General features: G+C 43.6%; 1 protein-coding gene and 1 pseudogene across 1 annotated transcript in view; both read left to right on the top strand.

Moving 5' to 3' along the window:
* The window catches only part of HYDIN (HYDIN axonemal central pair apparatus protein), a 589624-nt gene that overhangs the window by 175217 nt on the left and 392251 nt on the right, over positions 1-22156 (top strand). Inside the window, 2 exon segments of the mRNA XM_043981230.1 lie at positions 3847-3981; positions 20157-20356. Coding sequence (XP_043837165.1) covers positions 3847-3981; positions 20157-20356 — 335 coding nt within the window.
* Positions 1033-2144, top strand: LOC122744249 (annotated as a pseudogene).

Raw genomic sequence — 22156 nt, 5'->3', positions numbered from 1 at the left:
CTTTTCTCCAACAAGTTTCCCTTGGGCGTTGTGTGGTTTTTACTGGACTCCTTATAGAGTCATGAGTCCACTTTCAGTCTGTCCTTGGCTCCCAATAAAGACTCTGCTATTAGCTGATATGGTGATGCTTCTAGAACACTAGCAGGAAGATGGGAAGTCCAAAATTTTCTGGGACCCTTTGATTCTTTCAGAGTCCTATTGTGCTTGGGGGTGGGGAGAGGAAAGGAGAACTGGCCAAGGCCAAAATCAAGACCTCTTTTCCCCTAGGAGCTTCCTCTTCAGGGGAAAGCCACCCTCACTCCATCCTCTGAAATATCCCTTCTTCTAAATTAGCTTGACAGTTTAGATGATCCCTGGGCTCTGTAAGCCCTCTTTCCAGTATAATATCATTTCGGTATCATAAAGTACTTCTAGCCTCTAATCCAGAGTGGTTGTTTGAGAGTGATCACTTAGGCATTTTATCACTTTAAGTGGCAGGTTGTTGTCCAGTTGTGTCTGACTCTTTATGACCCCATTTAGGATTTTCTTGGCAAAGATACTGGAGTGGTTTGCCATTTCCTTCTCTAGCTCATTTTACACATGATGAAACTGAGGCAAATAGGGTTAAATGACCTGCCCAGGGTCACACAGCTAGTAAGTGTCTGAGGCCAGATTAGAACTCATGAAGACGAGTCTTCCTGATTCCAGGTCTGGTGCTCTATGCACTGTGGCACCACCTAGCTGCCCTAACGTGGCATAGGGTAGTTTGATTGAGTCACTCAATCAACCCCATCCTTACAGGTATAAGTACAATAATGGCAGAGACCTTCCAGTCACCTTAACTTGAGATGAGCTGTGTTACATGATCTTTGAAGCTTCTCATTTTCTTATATTTTCTCTGATCACATTCCCACAATTTTCAAAATACTATGAATTAAGATTTCCAGAGCTGTGAGCTCTTCCACCTGGTGTGCACTTGTCTCCCCTCTGCCTCCAGGTGCGGCACCACCTTCTTTCTCTTAAGGGTTTAAACTTGCCACTTCAAAGTTTGCCATGAATGATGATATTGCTGCTCTCCTTGTTGACAATGGCTCTGGAATGTGCAAAGCTGGCTTTGCAGGAGACGATGCCCCTCGGGCTGTCTTCCCATCCATTGTTGGGTGCCCCAGACATCAGGGTGTGACGATGAGTATGGACCAGAAAGACGGCTATGTGCGGGGTGAGGCCCAGAGCAAGAGAGGTATTCTGACCCTGAAGTACCCCACTGAACATGGTATTATCACCAACTGGGATGACATGGAGAAGATCTGGCATCATACTTTCTACAATGAGCTCTGTGTGGCCCCTGAAGAGCACCCTGTGCTGCTCACAGAAGCCCCCCTGAGCCCCAAAGCCAACAGAGAAAAGATGACTCAGATTACGTTTGAGACCTTCAACACCCCAGCCATGTATGTTGTCATCCAGGCTGTGCTGTCCCTGTATGCCTCTGGTCCTACCACTGGTATTGTGATGGCCTCTGGTGATGGTGTGACCCACACTGTGCCCATCTATGAAGGTTATGCCCTTCCCCATGCCATCCTCCGTTTGGATCTGGCTGGCCGTGATCTGACAGACTACCTCATGAAGATCCTGACCGAGAGAGGGTACAGTTTCACTACCACAGCTGAGAGGGAAATGGTGCGTGACATCAAGGAGAAGTTGTGCTATGTCGCCCTAGACTTTGAGCAGGAGATGCCCACTGCTGCTTCTAGCTCTTCTCTGGAAAAGAGCTATGAGCTCCCTGATGGGCAGGTTATCACATTTGGCAGTGAGAGGTTCCGATGCCCAGAAGCTCTCTTCCAACCATCTTTCTTAGGTATGGAATCCTGTGGAGTCCACAAAACTACCTTCAACTCAATCATGAAGTGTGATGTTGACATCTGTAAGGATCTCTATGCCAGTACTGTATTGTCATGTACCCAGGCATTGCTGACAGGATGCAGGAGACTACAGCCCTAGCCCCCAGCACAATGAAAATCAAGATCATTGCCCCACCTGAGCGCAAATACTCTGTCTGGATTGGAGGCTCCATCTTGGCGTCTCTTTCCACCTTCCAGCAGATGTGGATCAGCAAGCAGGAGTATGATGAATCTGGGCCCTCCATTGTCCACTGCAAATACTTCTAAATGGACTGTTTGTGTTTTGTTTTGTTTTGTTTTGTTTTTTTGTTCTGTTTTTTTTTTTGGTCAAAGTGTGTGACATGTTAATTGCCCAGAAAAAAAAGAGATGAGATTGGCATGGCTTTATTTGTTTTTATTTTATTTTTGGTGCTTGACTTGGGATTTGAAAACTGGAACGGTGAAGGTGATGAGCAGGTGATGATGTTGGAGGCAAACATCCCCAAAGTTCTACAGTGCGTCTTCAGGACTCTGATTGTACATTATTTTTTTTAAATAGTCATTCCAAATAATTATTACATGTTAGTGAGTTACTTGCCTCTATGAAGGCGGTCCTGCTCAAATTAGAGCAAAGGAGCTACTTAAAAATCCAGCGGGGAAGGGGGGGAGGTACACAGTGCTGCTTTATGTGTAAATTATGTAATCCTTTAAAAAAACCAAAAAGAACTTTTTGTATCTTTCCCCTAAATACTTGTTCCTTTATTTTTAATTGTCAGGGATAATGAGTGGCCCCCTAAATTCCCTCCCTGTCCCCATCATAGATGTGAATGAAAACTTCACAGTCTCCCTGCAAGTTTTGAGATTGGTGCCAGTACTTGGGGGGGCGGGGAGGGGAGGAGAGCTTTACCTGTACACTGACTTAAGACCAGCTCAAATAAAAGTGCACACATTAAAGAAAAAAAAAAGATTTCCAACTTTGAAAGGCAAAGGATCCAGGTAAAACCCTACCTTTGACCAGCTATGAGACCTCTACTTTTGACGCTAATAGTGGTAGCCCCTATCTTTAAGGAGTTGTCACTAAGTAATTTGGTTCAGAGTGCTTCTCCTTTGCCTTGACATCGGCCTACTGTCTTTGTGCTGCTTCCAAAGTGCAATTTTGTAAGAGTGTGAGCTCACTGAGGACAGGGACTTTGATTCTGATCTCTGTAGCACTGCAGCTACAGAGACAACTCCTTGAATATAGGGGCTACCACTATTAGCGTCAAAAGTAGAGGTCTCATAGCTGGTCAAAGGTAGGGTTTTACCTGGATCCTTTGCCTTTCTTTCTTTTTTTTTTTTTTAGTGAGGCAATTAGGGTTAAGTGACTTGCCCAAGGTCACACAGCTAGTAAGTGTTAAGTGTCTGAGGCTGGATTTGAACTCAGGTACTCCTGACTCCAAGGCCAGTGCTCTATCCACTGCGCCACCTAGCTGCCCCGATCCTTTGCCTTTCAAAGTTGGAAATTTGTTTTTTGGTTGTGACACAGACCTATCAATTATACCTTCTTTTCCTAAAATACTCCCACAGTCATAGGCAATAAATAATCAGTGACAGGTATGATTTGAAGCCTGATCCTTTGGAGGTATTCTGATGCCTGTCCCAAGAATTTGTAAGCCAAGAGAATGAGGTTAACGCTGTAGAGTCTGACCTGAACAACTTTGTTCACCACGTGTCAGAGAGCCATTGGTGATTAGAGCTGGAAGAGATGTTAGAGTTCATCTCTACCACCCTCTCCTCAGTTTATCCCAGAGACATAGAATCAGTTGTTTGAGGGTCACATATCTGGTAGGGGATAATATCAAGACTGGAAACTCAGCTGGTAAGTGATTGAGCCAAGACAAAGAGGGTCTGCTGAATTTTGCCTGTGTTCCTCCTCTTCCAAGCCTCATTTTCCATTCATTTTCTCATATTTCTCATAGATTCTCCATAATCATCTGTGTTTTCCCTACAGATTCCAAGACTGGTGAAAATTGTTGAGGAAAGTTCCCCTTACTTCAAAGTCATCAGCCCCAATGATATTTGTAATAAAGTGGCCCCAGGAGTGCCATCTACATTCAGGATCCTCTTCACTCCAGAAGAGAACAAGGTAACCTGTGCAGATTGTTCAAGAAACTGGTACCTTTGTGATTAGGTCATTCCTACTAGTAGGATGGAAAGAAAAAATAATAGCTAGCATTTATAGAGTGCTTTAAGGTTTGCAAGATGCTTTACATATGTTTTCATCTTTGGTCTTTACAACAATCCTGTGACTTGTGACCTATTATCTCCATTTTACAAGTAAGGAAACAGGTCTGCAGACGTTAGGCGACTTGGCTATAGCCATACAGCTAATACATTTTTTCAGGCAGGATTTGATTTCAGATCTTCCTGACTCCAAGTCCAGCTTGCTATCCACTGTGCCACCTAACTGCCTTTAAAATAAATACAATAGGGGTGGCTAGGTGGTGCAGTGGATAAAGCACCAGCCCTGGATTCAGGAGTACCTGAGTTCAAATCCGGCCTCAGACACTTGACACTTACTAGCTGTGTGACCCTAGGCAAGTCACTTAACCCCCATTGCCCCACCAAAAAAAAAATACAATGGGGCAGCTAGGTGGCTCAGTGGATAGAGCAGCGGCCCTGGATTCAGGAGGACCTGAGTTCAAATCAGGCCTCAGACGCTTAACACTTACAAGCTGTGTGACCCTGGGCAAGTCATTTAACCCCAATTGCCTCACCACCCCCCAAAATAAATACAATATAACTTTTTTCATTTTTTCTTTTTCTTCTTCTTCTTCTTCTTCTTCTTCTTCTTCTTCTTCTTCTTCTTCTTCTTCTTCTTTTTTTTTTGCAGGGCAATGGGGGTTAAGTGACTTGCCCAGGGTCACACAGCTAGTGTCAGGTATCTGGGCTGAATTTGAACTCAAGTCCTCCTGAGTCCAGGGCCACTGCTTTATCCACTGCGCCACCTAGCTGCCCCCGTGGAGGGATTTAAACAGAGAATAGAGGGTGAGGAGGTAGGCTGTCTCATTTGGAGATGAGCCTGATAAGAGACCTGACATCTGCATATGGGGAATAAGGTTGCTGGGCAGCTAGGTGGTACCACAGTGCACGGAGTGCTGAACCTGGACTTAGGAAGACCCGAGTTCAGATCTGACCTCAGCCACTTCATAGCCATGAGCCTCTGGGTGAGACACTTTACCCCTGTCTCCCTCAGTTTCTTCCGCCGTAAAATGAGAGTAATAACAGCACCTACCTTGTAGGGTTTTTGTGAGGATCCGATGAGAATCTTTGTAAAGTGCCTGACACCTTCCCTGGAGCACAGTGAGTGTCATCCTACCTTCCACTTTGTAGTTTAGGTGCAAGGGCAACAGCTTGGTCTAAGAGGAAAGAGGCATCGATTTAGAATTTGAGATATGGCTTAGATATGAGATGGCAAAGAAAAGGAGATGGGGAATGGGCATCTTCCCAGCCTCGTCCCTCTCTGACTTTTAAGGATAGTGAGTGTGCAGAGAGACCTGTTGTCTTTGTTTGAAGTCTGTTGCCCCGGCGAGCAAGTGGAAAAGGACCATCTCTTTTTGCCTGGCACAGGTGCTCAGCGCAGTTGTGGGCACTTAGACAATGAATAACCAGAGTGCTAACAACACCACCCCTCCCCCAACACTCCTGGATATTTGTTCTCCCATATTTATATCCCTAATTGGTCTAGACCCGGGATCCTGAATGGAACAAGATGGATGAACACAGCGACATCGGGAGGGTTTGGTTATATGTATATGTGTGTGTGTGTGTTTATATGTGTATATATCTATATGTATATCTATGTGTATATGTGTGTGTGTGTGTGTGTGTGTATATTTTAGTGAGGCAATTGGGGTTAAGTGTAGGAGAACTGTCTATGAAATGCTAAGCACTTGGGACACAGTTAGGTGTTCAAAATTATTGACTGCCTCTTCCTAAAGGAAAGTAATTGTGAGTTGTGTCGCTGGTGAGTCAGAGCGCTGAACTGAAGCAGTATGATCTTTTCTCTTGTCTCTTGTGATGGAGAAAACACGCCTTCTGTTGGATAAGCCTATTTCTATCATGCAGTGTTAAGAACCCTTTAGATACAGATTTTTTCCCCTGCATAATTACATAGTAAATAAATAGCTGAAATGCATCTTCGTTACATTGGCACCGACTTCATGAATATGAAAAGTTAATCTTTCCATTGGGATCCATTTCCAACAAGTAATTCGAGCTGTTGCTTTGTTTACATGGTTCTGTTTTACGGTTCTTTGTGGAACTGTGGGCTTCTTTATTCCATCATGCAATTCCACGGGCCCATGTCGTACATATCTACTGGGGAACTTTGGATTTTAAAGTAGACTAATTGAAAATTTCATGTATTATTAATCCTTTCAGGTTTTTAAAAGGTACTGAAGGCCACACAGTTCCATTTTGGGGATATGAATAGGCCCGGGTAGAAGCGCCAGGGGAAATTTAACAGGTTTTCCTAGTTAGGGGCAAATTTAAAAACCTCAGCCTCATGGGGACGCTGGTATTTTGTTGAAAATGGATATCTTGGTCTTGGGAGTCCAACTGTGTAATTTGCAGGGTGCATTTTCAATAAGGATGGACTTTCTAGGTTGTCTTTTTTTGTTTGTTTTGTTTCCATGCTGACACTGTCAATCCCAACTCCTGCCTTGTTAATAATAAAGGTTCATGGGGGCAGCTAGGTGGCGCAGTGGATAAAGCACTGGCCCTGGATTCAGGAGGACCTGAGTTCAAATCCAGCCTCAGATGCTTGACACTTACTAGCTGTGTGACCATGGGCAAGTCACTTAACCCCAGTTGCCTCAAAAAATTTTTTTTAATAACATGGCACAGTGGATAAAGTACCGGCCCTGGATTCAGGAGGACCCGAGTTCAAATCCGGTCTCGGACACTTGACACTAGCTGTGTGACCCTAGGCAAGTCACTTAACCCTCATTGCCCCGCCAAAAAAAAAATAATAATAATAAAGGTTCACTCTAACAAACATTTATTAACAGCCTACTTTAAGGTACTCTGCCAGGTGCTTGGAATACAAAGATGAAAATAATCTATGATAATAATGAAAATAAAAGTAATAATAAAATGTTGCATTTGTACACAAAGAGTGACTGACCATCAGGAAAAAATGAACTTTGACTAATTTTTTTTTTCCCAGTAGTGAGCATGGATCATAGTGTGGCAAGGGTGCTCTGGCCCACAGCCCTGAGGATTCAAGGGTACTGGGAGGACTTGTTGGAGTTTTTTTTGTACCACCATTGGCTTAGGCCTCCCAGGCTTTGCTCCCTCCCTGTCTTGATGCCAGTGACTAACACTCCAGTTCTGTTTAACTGCTAGCATCGAATAGCTTTGATAAAGGGAAATTTACTTCAAAGATATAGTAATGACAAAAGTGCAGACACTTCTCTCCAACCTGTGTGTATGTGTGGAGTTACATGCTTAGTTCATATATAGCATTGGTCCCAACACGTTCATGGCATGGCAAGCATATGCACGTTATTTCTGCTTCTGGTGGAAAGAGTCCTGACGGTCCCTCATTCCTTGTTTCTTTGGCCACTGATGCTGAACTGACTGTCAAACATAGACTCTGAACCGATGGGACACCTGGCTGTCCTCCTGGTCTTTTGAAACTCACAAGAGGCTTCAGTTCCTTCACCTAGAATGGAAAAGAACAAATGTGGAGGTTCATTTCCTAGGGTCACCTTGCCTCAGAAGACAGAGGGTCCTAAGGCAATCCCCCCTCCCCCATGGTTACTCCTAACTGCTTATGGTCTACAGATTAGAACCAGCTTCATAAGACCTACCAAATGCTCCCCAATCTCTCTGAGGTGCTTCTGTTCCATGTCAATATGACTCTCCCAAAGGCAGCATCCTCAGCTTCTGCACGTGAGGAGATACTGTTCTAGGTATTCTGTGCAGACCTCTGTTAAAATAGATCATAAATCAGAGCTGGAAGACACAAGAAGTCTTTTCACCCACTTTCAACCCATTTTATACATGAGGAAGCTGAGACCCGAGAAGTAAAATGATTTGCCCAAGATCATGTAGAATCCCAACCCAGAGCCCTCTTTCAACTACTCCCCTCTGGGGGGGAGTTGATAGTTTTATATACATGCATATATTCATGTTTTCTTGCTTACTGTCTCTTGTGACCAACTTACATTTGTGAAATGATTGACCAAAGCTGAGAGTACAGTTTTTAGCTACAGAATGGAGGGTAACAGAAATACCATTTGATCCACATTTATTTTAGGAAAAATAAAAGTGAAACATTTCAGAAAGTGTTACTTTCTCTCCAAATGCCCAAACTAGTGGAAATATATATATTTTTCCTTTATCCCCTGCTGATCTTTGCTCACCCCCACCCTCATTTACCCACCCCACATCTGGAGGATGAGATATGTAAATTGCAGCATGCCACAACTTAATAAGCCAGTCCCCTTTCAATTGGATTTTCTACACCCACATTCTATTAGGATGTCCAAGATGATAATACAATTTACAATTTTTTCTGTCATCTACTAATTCAACTTCGTGGGTATTTAAATTGTCCACAATGTTAAATACTCATAACAGGTGCAATACATTCACATTGCCTTTTCTTGTCTCTTTTTTCAAAGATTAGTTTGAAGATTATGTGTAATGTTATTAATTTAATAATTCTTTTGCAAGTATAGTACACTGTGGAAATGTGATAGTTAATGTTCAAACCACACAGCATAAATCAAAACAAAGTTCAAAGTTGGAATTCTCTTTAAATTTGTATTTTTCATATGAATTATTAATGAAAAAATGTTTTGCTTTCATAGTGAATTAACTTTCCCCAAATTATAAAAAGCACATCATGGTAGGACTGAGTAGAATTTAGGAGTCCTGTTGAAGCTTCTTTCTTTTTTTTCTGATAAAAGTATTTTATTTTTTTCCAGTTACATGCAAAAACAGTTCTCGACATTTGCTTATACAAGCTTTCCAATTTCAGATTTTTCTCTCCCCCTCTCCCAGACAGCAGGTAATCTGACATAGGTTATATATATATATATATATATATATATATATATACACACACACACACATAATAACGTTAATCATATTTCTGCATCAGTCATGTTGAGAAGAATCAGAGCAATGAGGGAAAACCTCAAAATAGAAAAACAACAGCACCAAAAGCAAAAGAAATTAGTATGGTTCAATCAGCATCTCTACTCCACAGTTCTTTTTTTTCTGGATTTGGAGATTCCCCTTCCATCATGGGTCCCCTGGAGCTCTTCTGTACCATTGCATTGGTGAGAAGAATTCAGTCCATCACAGTAGATCAACACACAATGTTGATGATACTGTGTACAATGTTCTGGTTCTGCGCATCTCACTCATGAACTGATGTTCATGCAAGTCCTTCCAGGTTTCTCTGAACTCCTCCTGCTCATCGTTTCTTACAGCACAATAGAATTCCATTACATTCATATACCACAACTTGTCCAGCCATTCTCCAATTGATGGGCAACCCCTCAATTTCCAATTCCTTGCCACCACAAAAAGAGCAGCTATAAATATTTTTGTACATGTGGGTCCTTTTCCTTTTTTATGATTTTCTTTTTCTTTTTTTTTTTTAAAAAAAGTTATCGATTCATTTTGTTTTTACACAGGGGACTTCCTGACAATGCCTCACCCAGGTCCATTCCCTGGAAACAGCTGAAGCTTAATCCTTTTCTCTAATCACCAGACAAACATTGGCTTAATCTGGGTGGCATTTCAAATCAGACACTCCCAGAATGATGGGATGTTAGACTTGAAGGGACCTCAGAGGTCATCTACCCCAACCCCATCTCTAGTTTCTTCTCTCCTGCCTCCGAGTTCAGTTCTCCCCAACCTTAAACATTCTGTGTGTGTGTGTGTGTGGGGGGCAATTGGGGATAAGTGACTTGCCCAGGGTCACACAGCTAGTAAGTGTCAAGTGTCTCAGGTTGGATTTGAACTCAGGTCCTCCTGAATCCAGGGCCTGTGCTTTATCTAAACACTGTGCCACCTAGGTGCCCCTAACCTTAAACATTCTTGACTGGACTCTGCCACCCCCTCAAGGTGTCCTCTGTTTCCTCCCTTCCTCTGCTAAAAGAGCAGTCCACGTTTGCTCTCTCCACTGCCTGACCACACACTTATTCCTTAACCCCCTTCAGTCTGGCTTCTGATGCAAGCGCTCTACTGAAACTGTTGTCCCAAAGGTCACCAGAAACCTTTTCATCATATGCCATCAGACGTTTCTTTTTGCTCCATCACCATAGAGACTTGGTTTCCATGACATTGCTCTCTTCTCACTGGAGGCATTTTTAACCATGCCCCTGTCAGGGCATTTTGATGAAGTCTGTGGACCCCTTATCAGAAGATTGCTTTTAAATAATTAAAGGAAATGCTAAATTAGGGTTAGAAGTTAGTGAAAAGGCAGCTGGGTGGCGCAGTGGATAGAGCACCGGCCCTGGAGTCAGGAGTACCTGAGTTCAAATTGGTCCTCAGACACTTAACACTTACTATCTGTGTGACCCTGGGCAAGTCACTTAACCCCAATTGCCTCACTTAAAAAAAAAATAAGTTAGTGAAAATAGGGGCAGCTGGGTGGCGCAGTGGATAGAACACTGGCCCTGGAGTCAGGAGGACCTGAGTTCAAATCTGGCATCAGATACTTAACACTTACTAGCTGTGTGACCCTGGGCAAGTCACTTAACCCCAATTGCCTCGAAGAAGAAGAAGAAGAAGGAGAAGGAGAAGGAGAAGGAGAAGGAGAAGGAGAAGGAGAAGGAGAAGGAGAAGGAGAAGGAGAAGGAGAAGGAGAAGAAGAAGAAGAAGAAGAAGAAGAAGAAGAAGAAGAAGAAGAAGAAGAAGTTAGTGAAAATAAAGAGGTGACTTTTTCCCCATCTAAGCACCTTGGCCCCATCTCATTTGAAATTCTCTAAGCCTGGTGGTCTCCCTCGGGCTCTGTCTTGAGCTCTCTTCTCTCTCTTTGTTGTTGTTTGTGCCTCCTTCTGGAAGAGGACCATGACTTTGGGGTGATGTCGTGACTTGCACTGAATTGGATTTAAGTGAGGGAGGGCTGTGCAAAGTCACCAGCCTCACTCTCTCCTCCAGAGCCATCTCAGTCCAGTGGCAAGACACAGATCAGGATGACTGGAGATGGCCCCAGATGTTTAAGGCAATTGGGGTTAAATGACTTGCTCAAGGTCACACAGCTAGTAAGTGTCTGAGATGAGATTTGAACTCAGGTCCTCCTGACTTCAGGGCCAGTGCTCTATGCACTGTGCCACCTACTTCTCCCTACCAGTCCAATATTATGTCTACTGGATATACTTCAAGTTTCCCATCCTTTCCTTCCATCTCTCTTCCAGCCATCCCTGAAATTTATTCTTTTTCATTTCAACTCCCAGTCTCTCTATCTTTTTCTCTCCTAGTCTGTCCTAGTTTCACTTTCCTCCTTCCATAGTCTTGTCCTGAAAATTTCTAAGTCTGACAAAGGAAAGAAACGGTGAAGTCTCCAAACCTTAGAGGGTACCTGCCTCACAATAAAGCTGGTCTCAGTTCTAAGACCCAAAGACCCTGAGCAGAGCCAGGAGATGGTATTTATACCCCATACAAGGTCTAAGAGTATTTATACGATACTATTTTTAGACAAACTCCTCCCACAATGGAATGCACCCCAAGCGGTAAATGTACGTAAGTTTACCATCAGAACTGGCTAACCCCTTAGATTTCCCCTTTGCCATTTAAACAAATACCTCCTTAGTTATTAAAATTGGCCAACTTGGGTTGCTGGGTTGCTGGTCACTTAGTTGCTGACTCCTGAGGTGGAACCAGATGATTGCTAGAGGAATAGATGAATGTCAGTAAGATGGTCATATGGAATTGGACTTGGCTCTACTAATATCTGTTTTACTTCATTATTATTTACTTAAACTAGCTAAAATGCATAGATAAGTGAAATCACAGTTTTCTGGTCTTTAAACTGATTATTACTATAGTTAAATCACTTATCTCTAAGGGTTGGGGAAAATCTCACTCATAGTCTGAAGCCTGAAGTTAAATGGTTCACCTATGTCCTGTCTTCTACCCCTGGATCTCTCTTCTTTCTTCTCCACCTTGTCCTGGTGCTGCTAGAACCAAACCTGGGGTTCTCCTCACAATGCACTTTAACTCTTCCTATATGAGGGCAGCTGCCTGGAGAAAGTCACCCCTCACCCCTTGGGTTGCCCTAGAGTTTGGTTAGCCAACACAAATGGGTCCTCACCGCTGCCTGGCGACCCTACTATCCTTCCATCATTGACAGTGTTATGTTTCCCATAGAGGCTGTTCCAGATTTTTTTCTTTTCCTCAAGCTTCCTACTGCCTCCTTCACCTTCCTCCACAGAGAGAACCTAGCCTTCTGTCCTACTGGGAAAATCAAGGCCACATGAAATAAGCTGCCTCTCCTCCCCACTATATACACCTCAAGACCCCTCCATGTCATATCTCATCATCTCTTCCTCTCTTGCTTAGTCTCAGAATAAAAGGTAGTTCTTGCCAACCTCAGTATTGGAAGCTTTGAGCCCCTTCTTTCTTATCTGCTGCACAAGCCTGCATCTTTAGTCATTCCCTTTGTCTCATTCTCAATCTCTTCTTACCTACTGTAAGAAAATAATGGGCTTTGCCAATGCCCAAAGGCCTCAGATTGACTGACTTCACTGATTATCGCACTTAAAGTTAATTCAATTGAAACCACACCTGCCTGGCCCTCAAGAGGGTATTGTTGTCAGAAGCTGTGGACTCTGACCTCAACATGGGACCACCCTCAAGTCCAGTGAATCAATGGATTTGGGTGATGCTAGCCAATGAGCTTGAAGCAGTGTGGAAGGACTGCCTCTCCTCGGGACAGGGAAGAAGGATCCTGGGGCAGTTCTCAGCTCAAACAGGCTGGTGGTGGAGGAATTGGGGACACTAGGCTAGATAGGTTTTTTCCTTGGCTTTCTGACCCAGGTGTTCTCTTTTTCACTAATAAATGCTTAATGCTCAAAACTGGTGCTCAAGCTTCTAATATTTAAGTAAACCTTAGCTAGTTTTCCCTATACTTGGTTTATTTCTCATGTCTTTCCTGCATCACCCTCATTTTTCTTTCCATTTTTTCCTCTACCTCTTTAACTTTATCTTCAAAGTCCTTTTTGAGCACCTCTATGGCCTGAGACCAATTCGTATTTTTCTTGGAAGCTTTAGATATAGGGGCCCTGATGTTGATATCTTCCTCTGAGGGTGCCCCATGGTCTTCCTTGTTACTGAAGAAACTTTCTATGGTCCTCACCTTTCTCTGTCGGCTCATCTTGCCTTTCTTTTACTAGACTTTTAGCTCCTTAAAGTGGGGCACTGTTTCCAGGCTGCAGTATCACACGCTTAAGAAGTCCCAGGTGGCATGATTTAAGGAGGATCATGTTCTTCGCTCACCTGACCTGTTCCCTGGTCCATAGATGACCCCAGATCAACTTGCTATTCAACAAGCTTTGTGTGTTGTGGTTGTCAGCTCTGACAAGCCTGTGCCCCTCCCCCACCTGGGCCACTGCTACTCAAGCCTACCTCCTGGTTCCCAACAGGGGTGAAAAATCCAAGTTCTGCCTCAGCACCAGCATAGACCCCTGTAGTCTCCCTCCTGCCAAGGGCTCAGCCCTCTCACCAGACTGTGAGCTTAGTTCCAGACAACACTGGTGCTTCAGCTGATTCAGAGGCTCTGGGGGTCTCCTTCTCTGGTGAGGACTTCCTGGGACTGGATCTGTGTCAGCGTGACTATGGGGTTGGGCTGCACTCCTGTCTCAGCACAGCAGCTCTCTCCTTCTGACCTTCCAAGCCATTCTTGGTTAGAAGATGATTTCAGCACATTCTTCTGTGAGTTTTGCTGCTCCAGGCATTTTCCTATGGTGTTGTTTGGATGTTTTTTGGAGTGATCATGTCATGAGTTTGGGAGCTCATTGCCTTTCCTCCGCCATCTTGGCTCTGCCCCGGCAGTCCAGTTTTCCCTATACTTGGGACAGGAATGAGGCGACTGTACATTTAATTTTAAATGCCACACTACTGGCTTCTTTCTTGTGGCTTACAAACATATCCAGGTCTCCCCTATCTTGAAAACAGCCTTTTCCTTTGACTCTTGTCATCTCTGCAATCTCCTTCCTTTCATAGATATGCACTTGCCTCCAATTCAGCATTCTTTCCCATTTCTTCTGAATCCCTTGCAATCTGCTTCCACCAATCAGCTGAAACTAGTCATTACAAGGTTACCAATCATCCTTGAACTTAAATCCTCTGGCCCTTTCTCTTTGCTCATCCTTTCAGACTTCTCTGAAGCTTTGGACCCTGCCAGCTGACTCCTCTTTCTAGATACTTTCTTCTCCTTTGGGGTTCATGTTGCTGCTTTCTCCTGCTTCTCCTCCCTTTCTGGATGAGTCTCACTATCCATCTGTGTTACCTTATACATATGGAATTTCCTCAAGACCATTTTGGGCCCTCTGTTCTCTCTCATTACATGACAATGCTGTCTCCCATTTACTGCATGGATTCTTAACCTTTCTTGTGTCATGGACGCCACTGGCAATCTGATCAAGTCTATTGGACCCCTTCTTGGAATAACATTTTTATTTTCAAATTATTTATTTATTTTGGCCAGGCAATGAAGGTTAAGTGACTTGCCCAGGGTCACACAGCTAGTAAGTGTCAAGTGTCTCATGCTGGATTTGAATTCAGGTCCTCCTGAATCCAGGGCCTGTGCTTTATCCACTGCATCACCTAGCTGCCCCTGGAATAACATTTTTAAATGATTGAAGAAAATACTAAATTCCAGCTAAAGGTTAGTATAGTAAATCTTTGTGAATGGCATCAGTTCCCAAGGGTTGAATTGTCATCTCTGTTTGAATGATGATTAAATCTATATGTCCTATTCTAAACTCTCTCCTGAACCATCTGCTAAACATTTCCACCTAAATGCCCCATCAGCATTTCAGATTCAACTTGTCCAAAATGGAACTCAACTAAAATTGCACCCTTCACCATTGCCAACAGTCTCTTAATTGTTGAATCCAATGGCCTCTTCTCTGTCCTCATCCTACTTGACCTCTCTGTAGCATGTATTCATATATATTCAAATTGGCGTCACTCAAAGTTATAATTATGTAAAATATGGTAATGGGTTCCAGCCCATTGGAAATGTGCAATTTGAATTAAAATAATGCAACCACTCCAAGGGATTTATTATTGTCACTAAAAGGGACTTAGTTGTACCCACCATTTCCTCCTCCTGAGTATTCTCTTCTCTCTTGGTTTTTGAGACACTGCTCCTGCCCAGTTTTCTTCCTACCCATTTGACCATTTCTTCAATCTTCTTTGTCATCTTATCAGCCATGTTCCATCTACGAACTGTGAATATCCTCCAAGACTCTGTTGTGTGATCCTATTCTTTTCTTTCTGTACATCAGATCCTCTCTCAATGATGCCATCGATTCTTATGGGTTCAATAACCATCTCTTTGTAGCTGATTTCCAGATCTACATATCCAGTCCTAATCTCTCTCCTAGTAGGCATGTCAAACTCAATGCATTCAAAATGGAATATCATCTTCTCCTCAACACCTTCCCCTCTGCATTTCCCTGTTTATGCAGAGAATACAACTCTTCTACGGAAGTGGTGAATTTTGCAACGGAGGAGTCATGCTCAATCCTTTTTCTCTCCCTCCCTCCCTCCCTCCCCATGTCCAACCAGTTGCCAAGTCTTGTTGGCTCTGCCTCCACAGCATATCTTCAATCTGTCATGTGTGTGTGTCTATATGTATGTAAATCAATCAATCTCTCTCTCTCTCTCTCCCTCTCTCCCCCTCCACCCTCTCTTTCTCTTCCTCCCTCTCTTTCTCTGTACCTCCTTCTCTCTCTCTCTCTGTCTCCCCCCCCCCCTTTCAGACCCTCATCACCTTCCTATCTCCTGTATATATGCATCCCCTTCTCTCTACTCGGATAACCCTCACCTGAGTATAGTCACACCTGCATGAGTGATAGCCTTTGGTTGGTCTCCCTGCCTCAAGTCCTCCTCCTCTTCCTTCATTCAGTTGCCAAGGGGATTTTCCCCAAAGTCTAGGTCTGACCATGTCACCCTCTACTCAGTAAACCTTGGTGCCTCCAGGGCCACATAGAAAATGCTCTGTTGACCATTTCAAGCCCTTCCAAACCTGACCCCTTCTTCCTGTTCCTACCTTACTCTCTTCCACACTCTGGTGACACTATCCTGTGTAAGTCACAGTCTTTTTTCATCCCAAACCTTTGGAGCCAAGAAGATGTGGTTTCAAATCCTGCCTTCAACACATAGCAGATGTATAACCTAGTTAAGTCACTTTATTTCTCAATACTGTAGGCAAGATAAGTTATGTTTTGAGAGGCTAACCTGCACTGGTAGAGGGTCCTTCCTCATCTGGGAGCTCCCTATACCAATCAGGTCATAGACTCATCCCTCCTATATACTGAATGAAGTTACAATGAGTTTCAGTTACTCACAGGCTCTAGAAGAGACCCTGAAGACCACCAAGTCCACCTTCACCCCCATTTTTGCAGATGAAGAAGCTGAGGCACAGAGAGGTTGAGTGACCTGTCTAGGGTCACACAGCCAGTAAGTGGCAGAAGCAAGTTCAGTGCTCTAGCACTGTGCCACCAGCAGGAGGCGTGTTAACAAGGGCAAGGGGGGTAGGGGGAAAGGTGAAAGGACCCATTTAGATTGGTTTTACCTTTGCTAGCCACTGCAGCTGGTTGGGTGCCTTGTCCTACTTGTAGGTTTAAAGAATGGCATTTTGTTCTGTTTTTCTCCCCTTCCTTTATGTACCGAATTGGGATCAGACCAGCCAGCTCAGCTTGATTGAGTTTTCACAACTACTCTCTGCTCATGCTGGCTTCCCACTCGATAAAAACTCTGTGCACCCCAAGGAGAGACCAAAGTTACACCTGAGAGCACTGTTACATAAGACAAGATTTTCAAATGTGGTAATTCATGTTATCAGCTCTCATAATAAATGAGGGGAGGAAGAGAACAAAAACTAAATAATTAAATGCTTGGGATATTTGATTACCCGAATCTCTGAATGCACTGAAATAAAATTCATTGACTGGAGTATTTGCTTAGCTTGCAAAGTAGACAATCTTCCCTGAATTAATAATAAGCCATTAGGGTAATATATAATGTCATATTACATAATCTCATATAATCATATTAAATACATAAACTCAGAGACTGGAACGCTTTTTTAAAATGAAAAGCTTTCCTTGGAGTTCTTTCGTTTATGGATGTGTGGATTGATTTTGACAAAGGAATTTATCAGATCAAACCTCAATCTATTTTTCATCCCAAATCTTAAAAAAAAAGTTTGATAAAACTTGCCTAATGATTTTTATTTACATCCTCAGCTGCTACCTGGGATTTACTATGATTTTCCCTTGTCTTTATCAGGCGACCTTAACCTGATGGATTCAGTGACCCCTTTTGTCATCCATTTCCCTGAAAATCTTCAATGACTGCTTTGCAAATACCTTATAAGAACCATCAATTAATATTTTTGTAACCATACAGTGTGATAGTTGCTATACAAATCATGTAAAATTATTTTTGAATAATATTCATTTTTATTTTAATATAACTATAATTTAATAAATAGTTTTTTAAAAATTAGGATAGTTTGACTATGGTCTCAGCAACAGACTATGTCTACTGTCCAGGGAATGCTAGGTTAAGTGTGAAGAGATATTCGCCAGGAAGACATTGGCCACTGGGTGATGGATTATTTGGCCATAGTGACCTGAGAAACAGATACAAAATGTAATCCATAGCCAAACACTCGACTCCTTGAAATTGACCTTCTACAAAAGCTAGGGGTTTGACTTAAAAAAAAATGACATTGGTACAATCTGATTTATCTGCTGGTTTAGGTCTCAAAATCTGCTGGGCTCTCCTGGAGCCAAACATAGTCAGTGAATCCTGGGTTTCTTTTGAACTCAACATTACCTTGAGAGAACAAATTTAACCTGGGGGCTATTGTAGACATGCTGGAGGCCTAGATCCTCACACAGGAATATTAATAATGTCCTGGGGGCAATAGTCAGGAATACCTGTTGAGAGAAAGAACTAATAATAGCCAAAGTCAGTGAGTCTAGGTTTGGTTTGCCGGATTTGATTGATGTCTGACTTTTTAGGGGAAGAGAGACTGGAAGGAGAGCCCTGGAGAGAGTGATTGTCAGGGTAACAGGAACAGGCTATAAACACAGCTCCCCCATCCAGTAGACTCACAGTCTCTCATGCACAGGACGCTAACCAGGGGAGAAGCCTGGGTTTGGCGATGCAGAGTAGCCTTTGAAGACTTGTTTCCTTATTGTTCTCAAGGGGCTAAAATTGGTGAAATTGGATTGTCAATACAGTGTTGTAGCTGTAACACAGAGCAGGTCTTTAGAATCCATTTGCTAAAGATAGCAAATACATTCATCTACTCCAGATGAACTGTGTACATTTTTTGATTCTATTAAGATGCTGGAAATTGGAAACCTTATTACCTTTATTTAATTTTTTTATCTTTTTGAAAAATGCATTTTCCTGGTGGCTGAAAGTAGCTTTCTTTATGCTTAGCCACGGTTAGATGTTGCCTCTAGACTGTTTAGTCTGGGAACAACAGGAGAGTTGTTTCTTGTGGGCTACATGTGAATCTGTTTTCACCTTTCCATCTCTGTGTCTTGTATGTAGTAGATGGGGGAAGGGAATAAACATTTATTAAGCACCTACTTGTGTGCCACATACTGTGCGAAGTTCTTGATAAATATCTCATTTGATCCTCACAACAACCTCATTTTTACAGTTGAGGAAATCAAGGCAGACAGAGGTCAAGTGACTTGCTCAGGGTCACACAGCTAGTGTCCAAGTCTGAATTTGAACTTAGGTCCCCCTAACTGGAGGCACAGCATACTATCCACTGTGCTACCCAGTGGCCAGGTATAAGCATAAGAATTTGCTTAATAAATGTTTAATTTGATTAATAGAACATTTTTTTTAAATCATGGGAATGCATTAGCAATTTACTTTAGAAAACTAGACATTGATTTTTTTTTCCAACCCAAACCATTAATTTTGTTTGAGATTTTTTTTCAATGAACAAAAATCTATTTTCTTTCTTCCTCCTCCTTTCATCTCCTCCTCCCCCAAATTGGGGTGGGGATACACAACAAAACAACAGAAAAACAAAGCTTCTCTAACAAGTTTGAGTAATCAAACATAGCATTAGTTATGCTCAAAAACTCCACACCTCATTGGGCGTCTTGAGTTCATCCTGTCTGCCAAGAGGTGGGCAGCAGGCTTTGTCATGGGGTCCCTGGAATCATAATTGACCACTTCATTGATCAAGGCTCCCAAGTCTTTCAGAGTTATTTATCTTGATAATATTCTTACTGTATAAATGCAAAACATTAATCTTGAAGGCAAGACTTCATCTTGTCAAAAATCAAGATGAGTCTCATTTATTGTAGTGAAGCAATTTTCTAGTGGGGCAGCTAGGTGATGTAGTAGGTAGAGCGCTGGTCTTGGAGTTAGGAAGACATGTCTTCCTGAGTTCAAATCCAGTCTCAGTCACATCCTAGCTGTGTGACCCTGGGAAGTCACTTCACTCTGTTTGCCTCAGTTTCCTCATCTGTAAAATGAGCCTCAGAAAGAAATGGCGAACCACTCGACAGTCTCTTTTCCAAGAAAACCCCCAAATAGGATCACAGAACATTAGATAAAACTGAACTGAATTTTTAGTGGCAAATTGACTAGCATTTATTAAGCACCTACTATTTGCCAGGCCCCATGCTAAGCACTGGAGAAAGACTAGGTGGGGTTTGCACTTGGGGGTCTAAAATAATCCCCAAATGGCAAGTCCCTGAACTATGGCAACTCCACAACTCAAGGAGCTGGCTGGGCGTCTGAAGTAAGCTGTGAAGATGATTAACACGTTGGAAAACGGAGCCTTTGAGGAAAGGCACAGAAAAAGGACTCGAGAATGACCCAAAAGGCTTTAAGGACACTCTGAGGACTATTACCAGCTGTTCTTCACTCACCCCTTGGACAGAATGAGAGGAAATAGACTTCAGGGGATGCTTGGGGCAGGGGGGGCGGGGACTCTGGATGTGAAGACACATGTTGTAAGAGGAAATCAGGCCTTGAGGTCCATAGGCTCTCGGCTGACGAATCCTCTCTTTCCTGCAGGATTACTCCCATGTACTCACCTGTGTCACTGAAAGAGAAAAGTTCATCGTGCCCATCAAAGCTCGGGGCGCTCGGGCCATCCTGGATTTCCCCGATGAGCTGAACTTTGGCGTCTGTCCCGTCAAACACAACACCCAGAAAATTCTGCTGGTGCGGAATATTGGCAACAGGGAGGCTGTGTTCCACATCAAAATTGGGAGGTAGGCATTCCTTGGCCTTGGTTGTGATTGATTACAACTCCACACCGAGATGCAGTCAGCATCCTGGTCTGCAAGCAGAGCAATACCGATTGAATTGCTTCTTACAAATGTTAATTAGCCATTTCTCCCAGCATAGGGGAGAGTAGGGCAGAATGAATGATCTCTCTCTCTCTCTCTCTCTCTCTCTCTCTCTCTCTCTCTCTCTCTCTCTCTCCCCCTTCCTCCCTCCCTCCCTCCTTCTCTCTATTTCTTTCTCTATCCCCCTCTCTCCCTCCCTCCCTCTCTCTTCCTCCTTTCTCTTCCTTCCTCCTTCTCTCTCTCTCTCTCCCACCCTCCCTCCCCCTCTCTCCCTTCCTCCCTCCCTCTCACTCTTCCTCCCTACTTCCCTCCTGCCCCCGTGGAAAAAGAACCCAGTAGGAACCAAGCTACATATGGAATCACAATGTACTCTCCAGCCTTTCCAACTTCACATTTAATTGTAAAGGGAATCAGTCGGTCAATAGGCATTTATGAAGTGCCTGCGGAGTGTCAGGCACTGTGTTAAGCACTGGAGATGTGAAGAGAGGCAGAAGGGAGGCCATATCCTTAAGGACCTCCTGGCATTATAGGGGAAACAACGTGAAAATAGCTGCACAAATAAACTATACACAAGATAAATTGGAGATAATCAGCCGTGGAAAGGCTAAAATCAGAGGGGATTGAGAAAGGCTTTTTTTGTAGAAGGTAAGATTTCTTTTTTTTGGTGAGGCAATTGGGGTTAAGTGACTTGCCCAGGGTCACACAGATTGTAAGTGTTAAATGTCTGAGGCCGGATTTGAACTCAGGTCCTCCTGCCTTCAGGGCCGGTGCTCTATCCACTGTACCACCTAGCTGCCCCTAGAAGGTGAGATTTTAACTGGGACTTGAAGGAGGCCAGGAAAGTGAGGAGGCAGAGGTAAGGATGGGGAGTATTCTAGGCATGGGGGACAGCCAGGGAAATGCCTGGAGTCAGCCAGTGGAGTTTCTTGTTCAAGGAATAGCAAGGAAGTGAGTGCCACTGGATCCAAGAGTGCATTGTGGGGTATGATGTGTGGGAAGACTGGAGAGGCGGGAGGGGTCTCGCTTATGAAGGGCTTTGGAGGCCAAGCAGAAGATTTTCTGTTTGACCTTAGAGATGACCAGGAGCCCCTGGAGTGTATGCATAGGGAGGTGATATGGTCAGACCTGCACTTTAGGAAGACCAATCTGACCCTGAGTGACTGGACTCCATGTTGAGGATGTATTCATTAGAGAGATCACTTGATTCAACCAGGGCTATTGTAGATCTGAACCACACTCTTGGATGGGGACTGATAAAGGGAGTAGACCCAGGCCAAAGATCACAGGGAGAGGGAATCCAGGTTGAGGCCAGAAAGCAGACTTGGGTCCCCAAGACGATGTGTTGGCCCAGCGCCCCAGGGGGGCCTTCAGCTGCAGAGATGGCTGGGATGGAGAAGCCATGGCCAATGGGGCAGCTAGGTGGCACAGTGGATAAAGTACCAGCCCTGGATTCAGGAGTACCTGAGTTCAAATCCAACTGCAGACACTTAACACTTACTAGCTGTGTGACCCTGGGCAAGTCACTTAACTCCAATTGCCTTACCAAAAAAAGAAAAAAGAAAAAAAGAGAAGCCATGGCCAAGAGACTCCTATAGGAGAGAACCAAGTAGCCCAAGAGATGGTGGGTGGGGCTGTAGGGAAGGATGCAGCAGTGGAGGAGCAAAAATCTTGTACCTGAATGAAGAGAGAATAAAGGGGGTAAGTTCCTGGTCAGTGTCAAGT

Source organism: Dromiciops gliroides, chromosome 2 (genome assembly GCF_019393635.1).
Source record: "Dromiciops gliroides isolate mDroGli1 chromosome 2, mDroGli1.pri, whole genome shotgun sequence".
NCBI lineage: Eukaryota > Metazoa > Chordata > Mammalia > Microbiotheria > Microbiotheriidae > Dromiciops > Dromiciops gliroides.
The sequence above is the reverse complement of the archived record's forward strand: the minus strand, read 5'-3'. Positions and strand labels throughout refer to the sequence as shown.